Source organism: Rousettus aegyptiacus, unplaced genomic scaffold (genome assembly GCF_014176215.1).
Source record: "Rousettus aegyptiacus isolate mRouAeg1 unplaced genomic scaffold, mRouAeg1.p scaffold_m13_p_4, whole genome shotgun sequence".
Classification (NCBI taxonomy): Eukaryota; Metazoa; Chordata; class Mammalia; order Chiroptera; family Pteropodidae; genus Rousettus; species Rousettus aegyptiacus.
In genome coordinates this window covers 111,795,356-111,817,964 of record NW_023416307.1, presented here as the reverse complement: position 1 = coordinate 111,817,964, position 22,609 = coordinate 111,795,356, and the positions used below count along the sequence as shown (strand labels likewise).

Sequence of the window (22,609 nt, the reverse complement as noted above, 5' to 3'; positions counted from 1 at the left end):
TATATTGATTTTTTTAATTTAAAAAATAAAAGAGATAAGCCTGGATCATCTTACACCAGAAAGCAAGGAAGTATTTAAAGAATGACAAGGATATGTCAAAAAACAGAGGCCAGCCTGAAGTGGATTCTCACTGGCCAAATTGGAAATAACCTGAAGAGTAAAATAGATGACAATAATGGCTTTTAATAACCTGTTCAATAAAATGTGAAACCGACGATCCATATGGATACACATAAATAATGTTGATGTTTTAAAATATTTCTACAAATTCACTGACACTCCTTTTAAAATATGGAGTCTAATTATCCCCCTCTTAGGTATGGGCTGGATTAGCAGCTCACATGAAGAGAATAAGGTAAAGTGACAATGTACAAATCTGAAGGTTGGGTCTAAAAGTCATTGTGGCTTCAGCCTTTTTTCAGATCACCAGCTGATGATGAGAACATTCAAGCAGCCCTATGCAGAGGTCCACATGGCTAGGAATGAGGCCTCCTGCCAACAGCCAAAAGTAACTGTGACTTCCAGCCAACAGCCAAGTAAGTAAGCCTTCTAGGGAAGCAGACCTCCAGCTCTAACCAAGATCTACCAGCCCCACTTGTCCAACTGACTAAATCCTCACCTGACATTTTGACTGAACCACATAAGAGATCCAGAGTTAGAACGATCTAGCTAAGCAGTTCCCAGATTCCTAAGCCTCAGAAACTGTGTGAAATAATGTTTGTTCTTTCCAGCCTCTATGTTCTATGTATTGGGGTAACTTATTACATGACAATAAATAATACACATACCTCCCTACAAAACACTAAATTACAAAAGGAAAAAGAGCCACTTATCAATGGAGAAGCTTGGAGAACACTTTAATCAAGTGATCAAAGTGAATATTCTCAGTAACAAGGCAAGCCAAACTTGTGTGCTACCTCTTTAATAAGATGCAGAGCCTGAATCTAGTCATGAGTAAATCCCAAACCTAAACTGACGTATTTCCTGCAAAATAACTGTCCTATAATCCACAAGAATGTCAGGGTCATGAAAGTGAAGGGAAGACTGAGGAGCTATTCCGGACTAAAAGAGAGAGACTAGGGTGACATGACAACTAAATGCAACAGACAATTCTGAACTGAATTTTACTGTGACAACTGGTGACATTTGAATATGATCTTCGTATTAGATGGAATTAACTTATTCATCTTATTTTCCAATTTTGATGGTTATATTTTATCCTAATTTGTAGGAAATAAACACTAAAGTATTCAAGGATAATTGGCACCAGGTTTCTGACTTACTACTAAATGGTTCAGAGAAAGAGTTTTCTGTACTGTACTATTTTATATTTTAAGTATACACATACACAGCTGTCCCTCCGAATCCACAGGGGAATTGGTTCCAGGACCCCTGCAAATACCAAAATCCAGATGCTCAAGTTCCTTATATAAAATGGCATAATATTTGCATGTAGCAAATATATAAAGTATATGCTCTTGTATACTTTAAATCATCTCTAGATTACTCAAAATACCTAATATAGTGTAAATGATATGTAAATAGTCGTTATATTAAGGAATGACGACAAGGAAAAAAAGTCTGTTAGTGTTCAGTACAGATGCAACCATTTATAGGTCTAACTACATAATACATGTCAGCAACAACATAACTTTTTTTTCCCAAATATTTTTGATCCCCAGTTACTTGAATCTATAGATGTGGAAGCCATGGACATGGAGGGCCAACTATAATTTAAAAATAAAAAAATAGCAAAGGAAAATGGAAAAGGTCTATGTGGAAACATCTGATCAACTGTCTTTAATAGTGGAATATCCTCAAACTAAAGCATTGAACTTGCAAATCACAATACTATATTATTGGTATGGGCACAAATAGATAGGAGTACAGTTACAAGATCAAACATTCTCTGAAATCTCCATATTATGCTAAGTAATACTGGTTATACAAAGTAGTTTCTATTGGGGAGAGGTAAGTATTACATATTCAAGAAAGAAAACTTATCTCCAGCTCTAATGTTAACAAATATTGATGATATACATCAAATTAACTACACTGTAGAATTACTAAATGAGGGATCTGTAGGGAAATCATAAGGTCTTTTTTTAGCATCACTTTTATATCCCCATTCTGAATATCATGCTTTATGCCAAGTACTCATCCACCTCCCTCTCACCCACCCAAATGTCATCCCCCAGAAAAAAATTATAAAGGAAAGAAAGCAAAGAAAGAAGAGAGAAGGAAAGAGAGAAGAAAGAGAGAAAGAAAGAAAGAAAGAAAGAAAGAAAGAAAGAAAGAAAGAAAGAAAGAAAGAAAGAAAGAAAGAAAGAAAGAAAGAGGGAGGGAGGGAGGGTAAGGGGGGCGTTCTGTCTTTCTTTCTTTCTTCTTTCTTTTCCTTTCTTTCTTTCTTCTTCCTTCCTTCTTCCTTCCTTCCTTCCTTCCTTCCTTCCTTCCTCTCTAGCGTCCGCTCTTCCTTTTTCGCCCTATCTCTTCTTTGTCTTCTTCCTCCTCCTCTCCCCCTCTCTCTTCCTTTCCCTCTCTCGCTCTCTCTTTCTTTCGTTCTTCTTGTTTTCCGTTTTTCTTCAGGCACTTGGAGGGAGGAAGAAGGTAGTTATAGATGTAGATAGGTACGTAGGTAGGTAGGGTTCAATTTTTTCAGAGAGATATTAGTCTTTGAAACCCGTAATGTTGTCTACTCTGCCAATGGGGTAGAAAGCCAAAATTGCTTTACTCTGTAGATCAGCAGTACCCAACCTTTTGGCACCAGGGATCAGTGCTCCTATGAGAATCTAACACCTGATGGTCTGAGGTGGAGCTGAGGTAGTGATGCTAACACTGGAGAGCAGCTGCAAATACAGATGAAGCTTCGCTCGCTTGCCAGCTGCTTGCCTCCTGTTGTGTGGCCCAGTTCCTAACAGGCCACAGATGGGTACTGGTCTGCGGCCCAGGGTTTAGGGATCCCTGTGGTAGATGGTAGGGGTGGGGGTGTTAGGAAAGGGGAACACAAAACATCATTTATATGCCTCTTGCTGTGCCAAGAACCATCAGCAAGTATCATGAGGTAAAATGTCCTTGACTCTAAGCAAAAGGATGTCAGTTTCTTTTGACAGAAAACTTTCCTTCAGTTCCAAGCTCAACTTGAAAACTACATGAGAAGACTATTTCTGTGACCAAGAGAGCACGAGAAACAAAGGCACGGTCCGTGGAGTAGTAGTAGCTTAACAAACTTTGACCTGGTGAAAGGAAAATAGGTCCCTCTACTCAACTGTATGTCTGCCACTCAACTTCAAACATCTTTCCAGGTCTCCACCCTTTGCTTGCAAGCCGAGTCTTGATATAAAAAATCACCTTCAATACAAACATTTAAGCTCTCATTCACACTAATAAACATAAAATGTAAGCTCTACATATACAAAATAAAGTGTTGTCATGGATACAGCATTAATCCTATCATCGGATATTAAATGCTTGGCATAGTACTATCTCTGTGAGGTTATTATTCTTCAAGGTTTGGTTTTCTCATCTCTCGAGCATCAAAAATTAAAAAACAACAAACTAACTTGTCTCACTTTAAAAATAACATGTAATTTATATTCAGGAGAAAAGACACATAACTAATCAAAGATGTTAGTGGTGGAACTAATTGCCAGTAATTAATTTTGACAAAATTCACCCTTATCAAAGATATAGAGAAGTTCATCATCCAATTTGTAGTCCATTTGCCTCCCTCACTCCCAGGCAAACCACTAATCTGATTTCTGTCCCCATAGTTTTGCCTTCTTCAGTATATTATACAAACGGAATCATTCGGTAAGAAGCTCTTTAAAATCTGGCTCCTTTCACTAAAACATAGTGCTTCTAAGAGTCATCAAGTTGTTGAGTATATCGATAGTTCATTTTTTTTTTTAATTGCTGAGTAGTATTCCATGCATATGTCTATATCTCATTTTGTTTATCCACTTACCAATAATGGACATTTGCACTGTTTCCAGTTAGGCTGGTATATAAAGCTGCTAGAAACATTTGCATACAGGTCTTTGTATAGATACATGTTTTCATTTTTACGGGGAAAATACCTAGAAGTGGGATTACTGGGCTGTACTAGAGCCAAGTTTATAAAACAAATCTAGCATATAAAACTAATCAATCTTTGAAACAGTATTCCATGCAGTTTAAAGGTCTCACACACACATCTACTCACCCTATACATACACAAAAAATCAAACCGAAAAACCTATTCTAGGTCTTTCGCATGACTCCTGAATACATGTATTAGTATTTATTAAGTGCTCATTTATAGCAGTGGTTTCTCAAGCTGGCCTACACATCAGAACTATCGAGGAGTTGGAACTTAGGCATCAATCCAAAGATTCTTATTTAGCTCCTCTGTATAAGGCACAAACATTGATACTTTTTCCTTCTTTCTTTTTTGTGCTAGGTTCTTTTTTTTTATTCTGCATTTTGAAAAGCTTCAAACATACAGAAAAATAGAGACAATACTGTTAAGAACCCCCTTAAACATATCATCTAGCATTAACAATATTTTGCCATTATTACCTCATTTATTTTTTCTTACTCAAGTACTTTAAAACATAAACCTCATGACATTTCACCTCAAAATACTTTAAAACGTGTCTCTGAAAAAATAAGCACATTTTCTTAGATCATTACAATACCATTCTCACATCAAACCAAACAAAAATAATTTGTTTCTACCATGTACTAATACGCAATCCATATCCAAATTTCCCTGTCAAAGCTTATAACATGTACTTAAGGATGAACCATTGACTATAATATATGAAATATAGTAACTATTTTCTCCCAGTTTTTTCCACATTTCATATAAGAAAATTCATTTTCTAAAGAAATTAACATCACAAAAAAAAGAGAAAAAGCAACTGAAATTTTTTACTTTTTACCTGAAAAGATCCACCTCGTGAACAGTAGGTAAAATAACAGATATATGTGTGTTTGCCTAAGAGACAGAAAAAATAGAAGCTGTAATTAAAATTTACAGAAATTAAATTTTTAAATATGCCTATTTATCTCATGATCTTTCAGCCTTATTGCCCAATATTTTAAAATTCTCTTCCTCCAGGAGAAGCCACAAAAAGAATGGGTTTTACCAATCTCCCCTAACATAGCCAAAGTTCAAGGATAACACAGATTCCATGAATAAAACGTTAATTCAATAGTCAAACATTAAATTAATTCACAACTGTAACTGTACTAAATACTACCATAATACTTGTTGATATATAACAGGCAAAATTAGTTTTTCTGCTGCTCTCCATTTTTCTTCAATTCAAAGAAAAATGTGAGTGCTAATAATACCAACTAAAACAATTCAAATGAAAAATTCAGCCCCACCCATAAATAGATGTAGCTTTGGGAAAAATTAAAGGCAATCATTAACTATGGAATCTTTTTGACTAAGTTTCCTAAAAATGGAAGTCTACTGACCCCTCTAAGGTAAGAGTTTTGCTAAAATTAAACCTTGTTAAAAAAAACATTTACTTTCCCATCCTCACAATTACAGTTTAAGTTCTGAGTTCTCAATAGTATCTACCAAAGAACAAGAAAAAAAATCTGAGAAACATCAGGAAGTTTATCAAAAAATTATTTAATAGGATATTTCAGTAACATTCAAAATTGTAAACTCAAGAAACTGCATTTGCTACTTATAAATTCTGTTAAAGAGACTGTATGTGTTGGATTATTCTACCACAGTACCATACTACCTGCTGAGTTAACTGTACTATTTGAGTTGTCCCAGGCTTGTCATGACATGTGGGAATCCGTACCTTAAAAAGAAAGACAACAAATTAACTTTGGCTACAAAGAATGTCCTTGCTACAATTTGCCAGTCCTAACATAATGAGGAATCAGAAGTTCTCTATCCTGCTGCTAAAAAAGGTACCATGAACAATGCCTAAAAATCCATAAATATTTGTCAGATTAAAAAACTAAAGTCATATTTATTTTCAGTCACAGCAAAAAGTAAGTGAACTAAGTCTCCACACTCCCATACACATCAAAATAACTAACCCAATGAGAAGTAAATGTGCTGAAAAACAAAAAAGACATCAACTTCATACCACTTCCTGTTTGTTGTTCCAATCTTTGCTTTGTTAATATACACACACCCAAACACACCCTCTCAGGCTTGCCAAACTATGGGATAAAACTCACAGGAAACTATGAGAACTCTGAACCCAGAGCTATGAGTACTACTTTTGATGATTTCCCAAGGAAAAAACAGAACAGTTCCCACAGAAATAGCACATCTAAAGAGAAAGCACTGCCAAAAATAAGTCCAACTTGAAAATTAATTGCAAAAGCACTTAGAGTACATTCATACAAAGCCTGAGAGCAAAATGCTAATTCATTTTTTTAATGAAAGAAAGAAAACTTAATAGAGAACAATACTGTATGGACATGTGTAGTCTGACATGTTAAGATCATTTATTAAGACTAAGAACCAATGGCTTTCCTAATTTCTTTTAATTTTTAGTAATTCATACTCCATTCTACAAGTATTCTGCAATACTTGGGAATACATCACTGGAGGGTCATGGAGTAGCAGAATTCTAGGTGGCGTTTACATTCACATGTATTATATAAGAATGGCCCCCTCATGCAAACTCCATAGGATGAAAGGGACTGGTGGCCCCTGGAGTTGTGCGACTAATGGTTCTGTGCAGTTGTATGAATTGTAGTATTTCCATAACTCCTCATATCAAAGAAAAACAAGTGAAAGCAATAATAAGACTGAATGTTATCAGGAGGTTAAAAAGTAAAATTCATGTGTGAACTTAGAGATCTTTAAAAAAGGAGACAAATTAAATATAAGCTATTACCTTCATTACCACCCCCATAATAGGAAGATGTAATGTTTTTCCTGGCACTGGAGCAGGCCACTGATCAACATCATTACAAGCTGAAAAACACAATAAAGTATTTCCTTGGTATAAGTGGAACTATTAAAACATGAAAAATAGACATTAGAAATTAAAATTCTATTTGCTACTTTCTATTTTCTACAGAGCAAGAAAAATATACTGAGAAGGATGGAAGATCTAAGGTAAAAGAAAAGTAAGTAGTGAAAGTATCTCACATTTCACCGGAAATACACTTAGGTTTTATGACATAAATCGGTTAATAAATTTTTTTAAAGCAACAAAATAATTGGTATAGAGTTTTCATATTCACTTATTACTACTAAAATTAGCTATGAAAGCACACCACCTGGCGAGGCCTTTTCTATATTGAGTGACATAAGATTTCTGTTTAATAGTAAGTACTCTGAGTATTAGAACTGTCAACTCAATATTTGGGTATTATTATCCTAATAAATAGGCATCATCTATGTTGCAAAAGGAGATAAAAAGATACAGTCTTTGGTGTTTCTAGATAAAGATGCCAGAAGAATAGTTTTACATTTCTCTCCCACCATATAGCCCTTAAAATTCTTAACTAATTTTTTAGGTCAACTTCGTTTTTATCAGATCATTTCCAGTAAAATTTTTAAAGCTCTTTCATAGAGGTACCTAACTTACACAATATTTAACTTACCTGCTTCCAAATAAGGTTCGCTCTTTTCAAAATACTCTGGTGCTATCTGTTTGAGCACAGTGTGAAAAAAATGAATATAAGGTAGTTTGCTGATCAAAACCAAAGACTGGATGGAAAAAAGAAACAATTTTTAAAATTTTCCTAATGATTACAATTTGTCATTTCTTACATAATCAATTACTAACAAGCTAAATTCAGCAAATGTGTGGATTCTGAAATAAAAAGGCTTTTACAGTGGATGGTAAAAAGGAAACAATACTACAGTTGCAGAAGGCAGAAAGTTTAACCTTATTACTACATTTTAATATCATAAAGGCATAGTCACAGATTTTTCTGCTCTCCAGGAAAAAGAATTTCCAATAAACAGACTAGTGTCATAGATAATTCCCAAACCCTAGCTACAACTGTTGTTAGCAAAGCAATATCAGGATTTAGCTAAATGAACTCTTCTAATAAGGAAAGAGCAAACTGTGATGCTTTTTCAAACTAAGACCTATGACTAATATTTTAGAGTTCAATGGTCATTGCTACATGCTTAGAAATTGAATTTACAATTTGATCACTTTAGATATAGATTTTGCTAATTTTTAAAAATCTATTTTTCTTGAAAACTACTTTTTACCTTTGTATCCAGAATTAATTACTGGTCAAGGCACATTCTGGTTATGAAAGGTGAAGGTGGGTCCCTACTAGCTAGGATTAAATCTGAAACAACTAATTTTTTTTTTTTTAAAGAAGGTAAAAGGTTGTATATTTGGAGTAAAAACAGTAACAACTAAGATGTTGCTAACATGTATTTACTGATTCTTCAAAAAGTTAATACAGACTTGAATTAGTTGTAACTATATTAAAATTTATTTTTTCCCTTATTCTAAAATGTAAAAATTAAGCAGATTCTTCTGGCTTTTAACAGTTTCAAAAACAACTATAACTTATTGTCAGGAATCTACTACAGGGATAGCAGAAAGGCAAAATAAAATAGCAGTTGAAAATCTAGGAACGGATGTCTATAATACAAAAAAAAACATCTAGGAACAGGTGTTTATAATCTAAAAAGAACGAAGATAACTGATAAATTCTAGTATGTTTAAAGATAAAATATCAAAGACTTTAAAGACTGTTCATTCAAACAGTTTCTATTTTTCTAACCATAATTTAAAAATATTTTTTTTCTATTAGTATATAAAATTACCTTCTGAAAGTAGCCTCTTTTTAGAGTTTTATCTCGAACTTGTCGGAAATACACATATCCATAAAAATAAGCAGGATCCTTCTATGAAAGAAGTGACAAATTAAATATATATATTTATTATTAAACATCACGTTCCTCTATAAACCCGAACTGAGTTATGAGGTATACACGAAGAGCAAGTTATGCTTTTCCAACAACATTAACAATAATAATGACAGTAACAGACAATAACCTGATAACTTGTCCAAAGATAAAATAATGGTAACTAAAATACTAAAGTTATATTTTCCTCCTATAGCTTACTCTGCTTATGTTCTTTATTCATATCTGTACTAGTTAAGGGGTGTCAGGAAAAAATCAAATTTTGTTTTCCCCAACGTTATTTAGTTTTTAAAAAAATTTTGCCTATGATTTTGTATTAGGGGTCAGTCTTAACAAAATGAGGTATCCTAATGTAAAATTTCAAGAGACAAAATAAAAGGGGTTAAATACCAATCTGAATCCTACATATTACTCCAAAATAATGAAACACCGGAATGTTTATCAACATACAATTTGAAAGGTAATTACATTCCGAAAAATTTTTTGTTTTAACATCCTAATGGAATAAACTTTGGCCTAGTTCCTTATCTATTATTCTTTTAACAAATACTTATCAAACACATACTTTGAGCAAGGTATTGTGTTAGGGAAGATGAAAAGATTCATAAGGCAGTTCCTTATGGAGATAAGAAACTAAGAAGGATAAGAAAAGTACAAAAATGACCATTATGGAATAGGAGGGAAGGTATTATAAAGAAAGTACAGTTACAAAGAGGCCAAGGGGGAAAAGATTACCTCTGTCTATTGGGATCAGTAAAGATTTCCTGGAGGTGGTTGGTTTTGAAGTGGACATTGGAAGATAGATATGATTTAAACAAAGATAAAGATATTCTGGGTTTAGAGGACTAAGAGTTTGAGAAAAAACACAGAGACAGAAAAAACAAGCTATCCCAGGAAAAAGCAAGGTCGTTTGGGTTAAAATATGGCACTTGTACAGAAAAGAGATGAAGATGGAAACTGGAAAGCTAAACGCCAAAAATTGAGGACAAAGAAATAGTACTATCATTAGCTCTTTATTCATAAAACAACAGGTTTTAAATTTTATTTATTTTTATATGATATATGTATAGTTTGGCTGGCAACACTGTAAAATAACTGCATTGTAAAAAAAAAAAAAAAAAAGGATAGCTTTGAGCAATTTTCTAATCCTCACTAGCCCTCAATTCCTTTATCTGTAAAAGGAATGCTCTCAGAACACTATAGGGAGGACTAATGAGGTAATACAGGATTATTGATACAGTGCCCGAAATGTAAAAAGCTCTAATAAATAGTAATTATTATCATCAGTTAAAGAATATGTTAATAGTGATAGCAAAGGTCATGGAAAGAAGTAGATGGCTATAAGAGACATTTCTAAAGTAATATCATTGCTAACTGGGAGAGGGTTCCTGTCATTACCAAATAGGTCAGAACCAGGGATGTGAACTGTAAATGTTGATTTTAGGCAAACTGTCAAGTTCATATTGGATGTGCTGATGGAAATGCTCTTCAGGCAGTTAGGGATATAAGTGTGCAGTACCAAACAAAAACCTACACTCTGAAGTCATCTGATTTATTAAAATTATTTTTAATAAACAAAGCTCATTAAAAAATCAAAAAGAGACAACTATAATTCTATCATAAAGTAGGTAGAGATTACCACAGGGATTCTTCAACTCTGGGTGATATTTACTGGCATAGTACCACCCTACCTCCACATCTAAACAGTTATTAACAAATGAAAGAAAATCACCTCAGCACTCTAATCAATTTCTATAATTCACAATAGTATTATAATGTGTTACAAGAACAGTAACTTTATAAAGTCTCTTTCACTCACATACTAAACCTTTATGAATCAGACTCAGGAAATCCAGTAGAATAATATAAAAACAAAACAACAGCAACAGTTCTGAATGCTATAAGAGGTAACTGAGTAATTAACTGAATTCTAAAGTTTCTTCTCCATGGATATTCTTCTATTACTACTTTTCCAACCTTTAAGTAAACTGGTAAATCTTTGTCAAATTGATCCAGGAGACAGTGCAGTGACACCCTCCTCCCAGAAGACTGTCGAAATCTAAAACAAAACTGGGTATCTCCAAGACAACCTAATAAAAACAAAAATGAAAGAAATTAAAGATAGCACAGTGTAACACTTATTTATCCAGTTTCATCAAATGTTAGAGCTGTAGGGGTCCTATCCATCATTTAAACTCATTCTATCATGGTTTAGAGAAGAAAAAGGAGATCTTGAGAGTTCAAGTGACTGGCTCAAAGCTGGTTAGAGGTAAAGCCATTAGCAAAACATTCACCTTAACTCCTAAATCCTTCTATTATTTTTCCTATTCCATTTTCCCCATGTAGTTAAAATTTTTAAAAACTGTCTGCATGTAATGTTGACTCATAAGCATAATAATGAGCACAAAAAGCCAAATCCATTTTTACAATTTTTTTTAAAAAGCAGGCAAAACTAAACTATAGTGTTTAGGGATATATAGTTAGGGATAAAACTATAAAGAAAAGCAATTAACTTATTACTATAAGAATCAGGGTGTGGTTACATTTGGAGGGGAAGGGAAACTGTTAGGGAGGGGACATGAGGGGCTTCTGAGGTACTGGCAAAGTTCTATTTCTTGACCTTGTATGTGTTTTACATTTCACAATGAGACTTAAAAAATAAATAAATAACAGACTCAGAGTCCAAGTAACTGACTATTTTAACCATTTTAACCCATTTTCAGTTTAGAAAAAAAAAGGTGCAGCTTGCTGCCAGTGTTAATTTAATTCTACATAAACATGCTCTTTGAGGCTGAAGCAAATTTGACTGGTTTTCAACGTGAAAATAAAATACAAAAACTGTCCTTGGAGTAATTTCTAAACAGAACTTGTTTCTAATCCTAATGTAACAGAAATGTATACATAAATCTAATTCATCAAATGAATCTTTGGCTAACAATTGTTCGAAAACAATGTTAACTTCATGTGTAGAAATGTTTTCTAGGATTTGACATTTTTAGCGATCAAGAATCACTATATTTTGTAAATGTGAATACCACTACCAAAAACAGAATGCTATACACAGAATGATGTCATTTGTTTCCAAAGACTATTGATATATTTAGAGTGATGAGAAAAGAGTAAAAGCAAGATATTTTGTGGCAGACTTTAGGGGTAAGGTTAGGACCGTAATCTGTGAGTTATTTGGGGGTAAATGCTGCAGCTGCCAAGTGCTGCCAGTGAGTATTCTTGGGGCAAATGGGAAATGGGTTAATTAAAAATAGTTTTAAAACTTTAATCCCTTCAGCAAACTTCTTCAAGCACGTAAATTTTACCTAAACTGTCAAGCAATAATTACAAAAATGTAAATATTCTAAAAAGTAAAAGACAAATGAAGTAGCTTGTCACTCAAATTCTTCCTGGTTACTATATTTAGAATATTTAGAATAAGCTATGAAATGTGCTCAAGATTTTATTATTTCATATTATTATCCACAGAAGTATTATACTAATTTAACACATGAAGTCCTCAAAGGAAGTAAAAACTTGATAATACATTTAAGGTTTTTAAAAAGCAATTCAGTATGTATGCCTAAATGCAGTTATAGAAACTAATGTTTCTTTGGTGGTGGAAGGAAGAAATAAAGGGAACTGGAAGGCCGGTCAATTCAGTTTATTCTTTAAAGCAGATAGTTTAAAAATAAGGAAAAAATGTGAAACCCGAGAAAACGGAAACTATTTCTATCATTGTTTTAGTTCAACAAATTTACAGACTTTGGTTCGTTGTTGTTTTTTTTTTTTTAAGACATTTAAATCTTTCAAAAAAGAAAGAAAAAAATCCACCAAGAAGTACACACTAATTCTGACACAGTAAGAAAAAGCAGGAAAATGCAATGGATTTTAAAAAGAGATATTATAGCATCTGGAAAATCTAAGGAATGCTGAGCTTTGTGGAAGTGAAGTAACAAAGCTTCCATAGCCTTAAATCCCTACCCACCTGGCTCCATTCCCAAATCATGGACATGCTGTGAAAACTTCCCAGTAACCAGCTCCATGCATAAGCTGTACAGAATTGGTCAGGAAACTAGTTCATCAGGTCAAAAGGCTTAAACCATATTGTCCTTGTGAACTGAGGTAAATGGTTCCTATATTACATTTCAGAGGTCTGTTTCAGAGGTCTGTCCCTTTGCACAGGAAAAGTTAATGAAAGAAATATTAACTCCTTATCTGGCTTTGTAGAGCGCCTTGTTCTCCATCCTGACTTCACCATTGTAATAGGAATAGAGGCATTAGAGATTGGCAACCAGATTTTTCACACTTGCCTTGCAGAAAATGATACCTAAGAAGTAAAGACAATTCTGGTACTCTACGACCTCATTAAAAATAAATCTATGTTGTTAGTATGACCCATTCATTTGTCTATATAAGACTGCAGTACAACATAAGCAACACAATGATTACATGTGAAAGATGGTTAAATGAGTGTGATCATGAGGAAAAAGTTATGATCTGAAGAAAAAGAAGCCCCAGTCAATGGGATCTAGTCTTAGGTCTGTCAATAATTAGCCTTCTAGAAGTCACTTAATCTAAGGTTCTCAATTTCCTTGCTAACAAAAGTGAGGGATATCATAAGATAATCACTAAAGTCACTTCCAGAAGTTATATTGAATGATTCTAAAATAAAACTCCACAATTGGCCTACAATTGTACTGATTTCTAAGCATTAAGCACTTTACCCAATATATTCACCAAGAAAACTAAAGACCTACGAAACTCCAAAAGACCTATAAATTATGCTATGTGTATCAGTTTCTGATTACTAAGATAAAAATGGGAAAATGTTTTAATGGAAATGATTTTTTACTTTATACTAACCAAAGTATAAAGATTAATTTATACAAATTTCAAGATTAAATGACAGTTTTCTAAGAAAAACACACCTTAACATGAGTTCTTGATCAAGAACAATATAAACTCTTTTCCACGATAAGTAGCCAGTGTTAAGGAAATAGCAAATCTGCTCAGTAAGACCCCATGGCTTTACAAAAAGTTCCATTTTAATTAGTCTAACAGTCTTAACTAGCTTAGAAAATAGAACTAATAATCCAACACTCTTTAAATAAAAAAAAAAAAAATTCTATAACCTTCCCCTACCATCTTTTCCAAATAACTAAGTTTTTATAACAGAAATCAAATAAAATCCTGGGTCAAAATGATCATCATTATTTTGTCACTACTTTAGAAAATGTTTTTCCCTTCAAATACATGAATTGAGCACTAATGTTCATTGAGTGCTTACTCTGTGCCAGGCATTATTCTAAATGCTTTCGAAATATTAACTCATTTAGTCTTCATGCTTCTCATGTAGGTCCCACAATTATTCCTGTTCATGAGGTGTAAACCAAGGCACGGAAAGATTATGTAATCATCCAAAGAAATACATCTGCTAAATGGCAGAGCAGGAAGTCTAACCCTGGAGCTGGTGCTCTTGACCATTACTACATACTGATTCTTTCAAGTCAAACCACTTCCACTTATATGAAATATTCCAAACAGGGTAAATCCATAGAGATAGAAAGTAGACAGGTGGTTGCCTAGGGTGGGGGTGAGAATTTAGTGAGGAAATGAAGTATGGAGTTTCTTTTTGGGTGATGGATATTTTCTAAAGTTGATTGTGATGATAGATGCCTACTTCCATGAATATACTAAAAATCATTGAATTGTATACTTGACCTGGATGAACTGTATCACAATAAAACTTTTTTAAAAATGTAACTTTATTGCCAATTAGAGGGCTCAAAAGCTTCTTTTCTTCACTCAAAAAACAAAAGTCCTGAAAAACACCCCTCAGATCACAGAGTAAACTCACTGGTTTCTGCAATACAGTTTACTCAAGTAAGGAGCCAGTCCTTTCACTCACGGCTCCTCCTATGTGGATGTCACGTGGTGCATGCCAGGAAGAATTCTCTTCCCATTTTAAAATTATCAAGGACACAGAGTTTTTTGCAAGCTTCTTTTACATCTGTCAATTATACCAGGATTGCAAATTTTAAAGTAAACAAAGGCTACCTTCCTGTACTAAAAATATCATTTAAGAGATTTGAGAAAAAAAAAAACTTAAATATTTTTCCTCAAGGGTACAACTTTGAAAACGATTTGTACAATAGCACAGGATCCTCAAAATGTAGCCCATAAACTGATGCCAGTCCACAATCTTGTTATTGATCCATGATGAAATAAATATCTAAATTGAGGAACTCTGGAAGTAATCTGAATTTGCCATGACAACTATGGACTTCTACTTTGCGTTTCTTGGTTTTTTCTCTCTTCATTTTTCTAATAATTCATTTAAACTGTATTTTATAAAAGCTTTGGTTCACAAGATTGGAAAAATTTTAAAAAGCCAAATGGCCTTTCCACACAGATAGTACTGATTTCAGCAATGGGAAGGATAACATACATGATGGTGTCCATGCTACTTACAAATATTGTCTGCACATCTAATCTATTCAGAGCAAGGATTAATCCTTCCCTTGGATTCATCATTACTTGAAACTCTACTAATGTTTTTTCTCTGGACATGTTTAAAATATAGTGATTATAGTCCTTGGGCACCCTTAAGCCTCAGGAACACCTACATCCAGATGACATTAGTGGTAAACAACAAGGAGAAAAAAATCTGACAAATATTTATCAATGAGAAGGTACACTTTAAACTTGGGCTACTAGAGATAAAAGCCTTTCAAACGAAACAAGAAAATGAAACCTAAAAACAAATTGAACAAAATGTTTTTCTAAAGTCACAGGATCTAAGGTGTATTGCAGAAGTGGCAGGTGGAAGAGGTGGAGGATTGACATATCATTCCATTGGGAATCTCAAAAGCATTTTTCTGAATCTGTACAGCACACCACAGAGTTGAAATGTTGCTTTACTTTTTATAAGTGTGTTCCATGGAAAAAAAAAACCTGGATTAATATTCTTTCCTAAAGACTGTACTACTGTGCTTAAATTTCCTTCTACAACAATAAAAGCTATTTCTGGAAAAATTAAAATTTCAAAGTTGGCACAGTAATCCCAGCTTCCACTGAATAAAACACATAACTGTTTGGATAATCACAACTGAGAATAGTGATCTCAAATACATATAAAACTCATAGTCTCTTTAATACTCATCTGTTAAGAAGGCTAAGTGTCTGTTTTTAAGATCTTTTGTCAATTTTACTTCTAAGTAACGGCCATACTTCAAATAAAATTAATCACTCATTTGATATGCAGCTTATAAAAAAGTTATTACAAAAAACCTGTAGGTCACTCAAATGCCTAAAATACTGAACAAATTCTTATTACACAGATTTACACTTGAGTTTAACTTCAAACAAGAAAATGATGCATAGAGACTAATTACAAAACTTGAAATGAAAAAGGCTAGCCAAATACCATAAAATTAACTTCTTAGCCTTGATGGTCATGTAGAGATGTAAAACAGAAAGAGAGCAATAAAAACCATTTATGATCTGAAAGAGATGAATGTGCAGTAGAATCTACTGGGACTCCAATCACTTAAAATCTTTCCATCCTGCAATCCGTACAACTCAACTTACCCGGAGTCCTGAAAATACAATCCAAAACGCACTACATTCAGAACTGCATGTGTGAACTGTGTAAGGAAAATGTTAACTGGAATGAGGAGAGATGCTATAAGATCTATCATTATTTCATTAATAGGCCAAACATTAAAAGATTCCAACAATTCTAGGTTAGAACAAATGCCATACTGGGAACTCTCAAAGGCATCTTTCTTTCTTTCTTTCTTTCTTTTTTTTTTTAATTATGATATCACTTTTTTACCTACATCATGAAAACTGAGTTCCAAATATATAGGGAAAAACTCTGGAAGCATTTATAAGGAAAGGAAAAAAAATGCTTTAAAAAATTAAAAAGTCAAATCTCCCAAATCAGCTTAACTAAACTAAATTAACAGAATATTAGAAGTAACCACAAAAGAAAAAGAAACTGGAATGTCTTCGCTCCATAGGGTTCCAACTGTGTGTGGTCTAAGAAGCTGAATGTTCTGGTTACTATAAGCCTGAAAAGCTGTTTTAAAAATGAAATAGAAGAGGTAATCTGAAAGATTTCAACAATTAGGACCACACAAAGGGTAAGCTTGAAACAGATCAGTAGAACCAAGTTTAAAATAATAGCAAACACTTATAAGGTGTTTTCTGTACACCAAGCACTATTCCAAGTGCTTTATATATACAAATTCATATAAATTATTGAAAATAATTGATGGCCATGCTTCATAACCAGATTTGCTTTTATTTAACTCACTGCTTTTACAGAGTTCTTTGCAAGCTCTCAAATCCTAAACTAAACATAAATGACTTGCTATAAATCTCCCAAAATACCCATGTCATTGATTTTCAATCTCTTCACTATCTCAACAGTTTTTTGCTCCTTGATGTTTTACCTCATTACAACTAACAGCTAAAAGTCAAACCAACTAAAATCAACAAGACATGACAAGACATCAAAAACTAGGAATCTAAATCACTGACCTGTTAGGCTGAAACTGAGTTTATTCTAATATGCTATTCAATCAATTTTCATGTCTTAAGAGTATATTCAGTATTCTCAGTATAAAATTAAACAGAAACACCACATGAAAAATAGTTACCTGAATTTGAATCTGGAAAAGACAAATAGCAAATATTGGTTTTCTGAAAAAGAAAACAAAAGCTATATATGCTGACACACACACACACCAATAAAAACAAACAGAAATATAACAGTAGACTATACAGAGAAATATTTTTACTTACTTCTTTATCAGTAAGTTTGGAATGTTGAGGATAAATTACCTGGAAGAAAAAGAGTTAAATTTTGTTAGACAAATACATTGAGTGTATCTTATAGACATTAGTAGGTACTTCTAAAATACTAGTTGGCTGTGGTCAAACAGCTTTAAGAAATGTTCATAATCTTTAATAAAACACGTGAAAAGCTGGGACAATTGAGTGGGATTTACATTAGGAAGAAAAAAAATCTTTCTAATTCAAAGTTATCTCTAAGGGATTAGTGAAATCTTGAGTGATCAAGAATAATTTATCAACTAAATTATCAATAATTCAAAGCTTATTGAGTCTTTTATTTGTAAGCCTAAAACTTAAAGAGAACTTGATCTATTAGGTGATCTACTACTTTGAGCAATAATAATTTTCACTTGATTTTAAGAGGTAGTACAAATCACTAACTTCTTATAAAAGAGAAATGGAAAGGAAAAAATAACTATCTGCAGTTTAAGAAATCTCAAATGCCATCTCCCACCATAAAGCCTACCCCAATTCCCTCCAATCCCTTTAAATAGTCATTGCATTTTCCTAGATTGGTGGGTTGTGTCTGCAATGATCATAGCCACCTTCTGAGGGCAACTCCTGCCCCACCACCCCAGAAAAGAAAGAAAAACTCGGCCAGAACAACTATCATGGGAAGAGCACTAGTAAACACCAGATCCAAGGGCACCCGCTTTACAGGCCAATAAACTAACTGCCTAGACATGGCTAAGTGTGAAAATACTACCCAAAAGAGTAGCAGTGCTCAAGTGGGCCTATCCAGATCCTTTTGGGCATGTGAAGAAGAGATGGGATTAGGATCAGCAGGTTAGCACTGACAACAAAAAGGAGAGAAAACAGGAAGAGTAGCTAAATTATGTTAATGTTGGGTTGCTCATGTTGGGATCCATGACTTCCCACTTCTGGAAGAATCGGAGAGGTCTTCCAGTCCCTAGAGCTGCCCAAGAACCTGAAAATCTTCCCTTTCCAGAAATTATAGTAATATTACATTATAAACCATATTAAAGTGAATGTACATATTTATTTCACTATTTAGTTCTCATTAGAGACAAGGCTAGCAGTGGTATCCACATTTTACATGTAAGAAAACTACGGTAAGAAAAAAGATATGGAGAATACCTAATGAGCATCTTCTGAAGTTCTTAATTTTCACAACTGTCAACTCGTTCCATCTTTACAGAAGACGGGATAAATTCACAGTAGTCAAATAATTCTTCCAAAACTTATTCGTCTAGTAAGTGCCAGAGCTAGTACTTGAATTTAGATCTGATTCCAAAGTATATAAGCCATCATTTCTCACTCCACCTGTAGTAGTGATTATTAACATATAATTGTAGCCCTTCTTTCCTCCCAGCTAGTATGTGACATATAATCCTTCTCAGTCCAGGTCTATGGGGAGGGTCTACAGAGCTATGTTACATGAAAACCACCCACCATTCCTGGAATAGAGAATGATGCCAAAGCGTATTCTGTTTACTCTGATATGTAATCCACATTCTAGCCAACCTGACTCAACCTCTGTCTCCACAATTCATGAAGGCAAGGACCTGGTCTGTTTTGTTCACCACTTTATCTTCACACCTAGAATAGTCTCTGGTGCATAGTAGATATTAAAAAAACATTTCTTCATCTACGGCCATGCCACCCTGAACAAGCTTGATCCTATCTGATCTTGGAAGCCTAAGCAGGGTCGGGCCTCGTTAGTACTTAAATGAGAGATCACCGAGGAAGACCAGATGCTGTAGGCGTAAAAAAATAAAATAAAATAAGAGATTGTAAACTGACAAAGTCCTTGCAATCTGTGAGGTCAACCAAGGGTTGCCTCGCCTTAAAAATTAAAAAAAAAAACAAAACATTTCTTTGATCAGTGGATATACCCTCAAATTAATTCCATTCAACAACTCAGTATTTAATATGTAATTCTTATTTATATGTACATACATCTCCCTTGCTTCACCTTGAGATCATTTTATCTTGTCCCCTTTAAAGTAGAAATGACAAGCTTATAACCTATCTAGCCATATTTTATGAAAATCTCATTACAGCTAAATTACCCTGGAGTTTGCCGGTCTAAAACATATTGGTAAGTTTAATGGTCTCTAATAGCTTAATCTTAGACTCTAAAATCAGTTTTATGTAAATTCCCTTCGGATTTTTATTTTCTGCTATTAAAACATCAATTCAAAAGCAAATATGCAAAGTTTTGTTTTTCGTTACATAAAGACACCACAGTGGTTCCCTGTGGACTTTGGTTTCCTATGGTTTAAAATATCAGCATGACAATACAGAAAAAAATGCTGGTATGTTTTACCAATATATATGAGTACCTTAACTATATATAACATGTGTGTGTGCGTGTGTGTGTGTGTGTGTGTGTGTGTGTGTGTATTTAGGAAGCTTATATATGCTATATATATTTAAGTAAGCTAAAAGGATATAAGAACTACATAACCTATCAAGTCTGCCTTTTAGAAACTGTACTAGACTGGCAAGCGGTATTCTGATATTTTATTTTAATATATTCTGTTAGGACTACCTAGTGTTTTATTTTGGAATAGATATGATATTTTAAAAGAAACAATGTATATTTATATGCTATAGCTATCCAAACGTCTACTTCACTTAAGATTAAAAACATCAGAAAAACTCATACTTAATTTTAAAAATTCAATTAAACTCTCTATTTAAAAAAAAAAACAAAAACAAAAACAAAAGAAAAGTAACCACTGCCAAGTATCTTGAACTACACAAATTGCAAGAGTTACCAGAATTATTTTCTACATATATTTTATCTTGTGGGGAAAAAAAAGTTAAATACTAATTTAGACAATTACTATTAGTTTAGTCAGTCAGTTCCTGACACCTATATGGAAATAAACTGTGGATTGGCCCCAGGACCTGGAGACACCTCTCACTTGAAGTTTCCTCTCCCCACAGCTCAAGTTCAGGCATCTCTGTCTCCTAGGTCACTGGCATTCTTTGAGGCATCAAAAGGGAACAGAGAGCATCAACGAAGATGAGCCTGGTTCTGTTACCTCTGTTAAATCTCCCACGTTATAACAAATAAGGGGGAGGTAGCCAGGTAATAAACCAAAAAAAAAAGTTTTATTTGATATAATTATTAAAGTCCTAAAAATGATGACATAATATATATATTTCACATCACGATCTGATAAGAAAAAATGTGCCTCAGAAAAATAATATATATACTGGAAAACAGTATCATGTTCTAAATGGGGCTATTTTTTTCAAAAGTATGTCTATCTTCCACTCACCCTTGCATACCCTAACATTCCCACCTCAGTATAGAAATAATCACGATCCCAGGAAAAGGAAAATTAGGAATAACAGTTAACTTGCTGCTAGTATCACTTGGATGTGGGAAAAAAATCATGCCTACCATGCGTCCCAGTTATGTGTGAATGGGTGCCTGACAGTTGCCATGTTGATTCATGCCTATCTCCACTGCACAACCCCACCTAGTGTCTCAGGCCTGGAAGAGACTACACTTCCCCAGAAACACCTGCCTTGATCCACATAAACATTAACTCACATACAAACATCGTCATAACCTTAAGAAGATAAATCATCGCACGTAGGGTATTCTTCCCAATAACATATAATCTCAGACTAATCATGAAAACACATCAGAACAAAACCAAATTAAGAGACATCCTACAAAATATCTGACCAGTATTCTTCCAAAGTGTCAAGGTCATGAAATACAAGAAAAGACTGAGGAACTTCCACAGACTGAAAAGAACTATGGAGATATTGATAGCTATATACAATGTAGGAACTTGGAATGGATACTTAAACCCAAAAAGGACATTAGTAGAAAAACTGGTGAAATCCACACAAACTCTGTTGTTTAGTAAATAGTACCATACTAATATTATAATCTTAGTTTTGATTATTATACTATGTTTATGTAACATGTTAACTTTAGAGGAAGCTGAATCAATTACTTTTGCAGTAACTATAAGTCTAAAATAATCTCGAAATAAGGTTTTAAAAGAGTAACACCTCTACTACATATTCTATACAAAAAGTAGCCCAAAGTGAATCAAAGACCTCCGTGTAAGGTAAAAGCATAAGACTCTTAGAATAAAACATAGAAATAAATCTTTATGACTGTGGCTTAGGCAATGGTTTCTTAGATATGATACCAAAAGCACATAAGCAACCAAAGAAAACATAAATAAGCTGGACTTCATCAAAATGTAAAACTTCTGTGCTTCAAAGAACATCACCCAGAAAGTGAAGACATCTTTCAGAAAGGGAGAAAATATCTGCAAATCATATATCTGATAAAGTCTAATATACAGAATATAAAGGACACTTACATTTCAACAATAAAAAGTCAAGTAACCCAATTTTTTCATGGGCAAAGTATTTGATTAGACATTTCTCCAAAAAAGATATACAAATAGCCAATAAGCACATGAAAAGACACTCAACATCATTAGTCATTAGGGAAATGCAAATAAAGCTATAAGATACCACCTCATACCTACTAGGATGGCTATAATCAAAAGGACAGACAATAACAAGTGGAGAAATTAGAACCCTCATACATTATTGATGGAAACATGAAAATGCAGCCACACTAGAAAATGGTTTAGTAGATGTAGGGTTACCATATGACCCAGCAGTTTCACTCCTATGTATACATTCGAGAGAAACGAAAACATATGTTCATACAAGAACTTGTAAATGAATGTTCATAGCAGCATTATTCATAATAGCCAAAAAGTGGAAACAATGCGTATTTCTATCAAATGATAAATGAATAAAAATGTGATCTAATATATCCATATAATGAAAAAAATTCAACTATAAAAAGGAGTGAAGTACTAATAGAAACAACAATTTGGATGAACCTTGAAAATATTACACTAAGTC

General features: G+C 33.6%; 1 protein-coding gene across 5 annotated transcripts in view; it reads right to left on the bottom strand.

Moving 5' to 3' along the window:
* Positions 1–22,609, bottom strand: part of DENND6A (DENN domain containing 6A) — a 45,092-nt gene that overhangs the window by 16,097 nt on the left and 6,386 nt on the right. The window contains exons 2-9 of one of the 5 annotated variants that reach the window (XM_016131669.2): positions 17,675–17,713; positions 17,530–17,572; positions 10,850–10,962; positions 8,771–8,851; positions 7,579–7,624; positions 6,864–6,943; positions 5,745–5,807; positions 4,923–4,978 (exon numbers count right to left, since the gene is read on the bottom strand). In XM_016131669.2, the coding sequence (XP_015987155.1) occupies positions 4,923–4,978; positions 5,745–5,807; positions 6,864–6,943; positions 7,579–7,624; positions 8,771–8,851; positions 10,850–10,962; positions 17,530–17,572; positions 17,675–17,713 (521 nt within the window). Of the gene's footprint in view, positions 1–4,922; positions 4,979–5,744; positions 5,808–6,863; positions 6,944–7,578; positions 7,685–8,770; positions 8,852–10,849; positions 10,963–17,529; positions 17,573–17,674; positions 17,714–22,609 lie in introns of all 5 variants that reach the window. The other 4 variants (XM_016131668.2, XM_016131671.2, XM_016131667.2 and 1 more) reach the window with 4 other exon arrangements.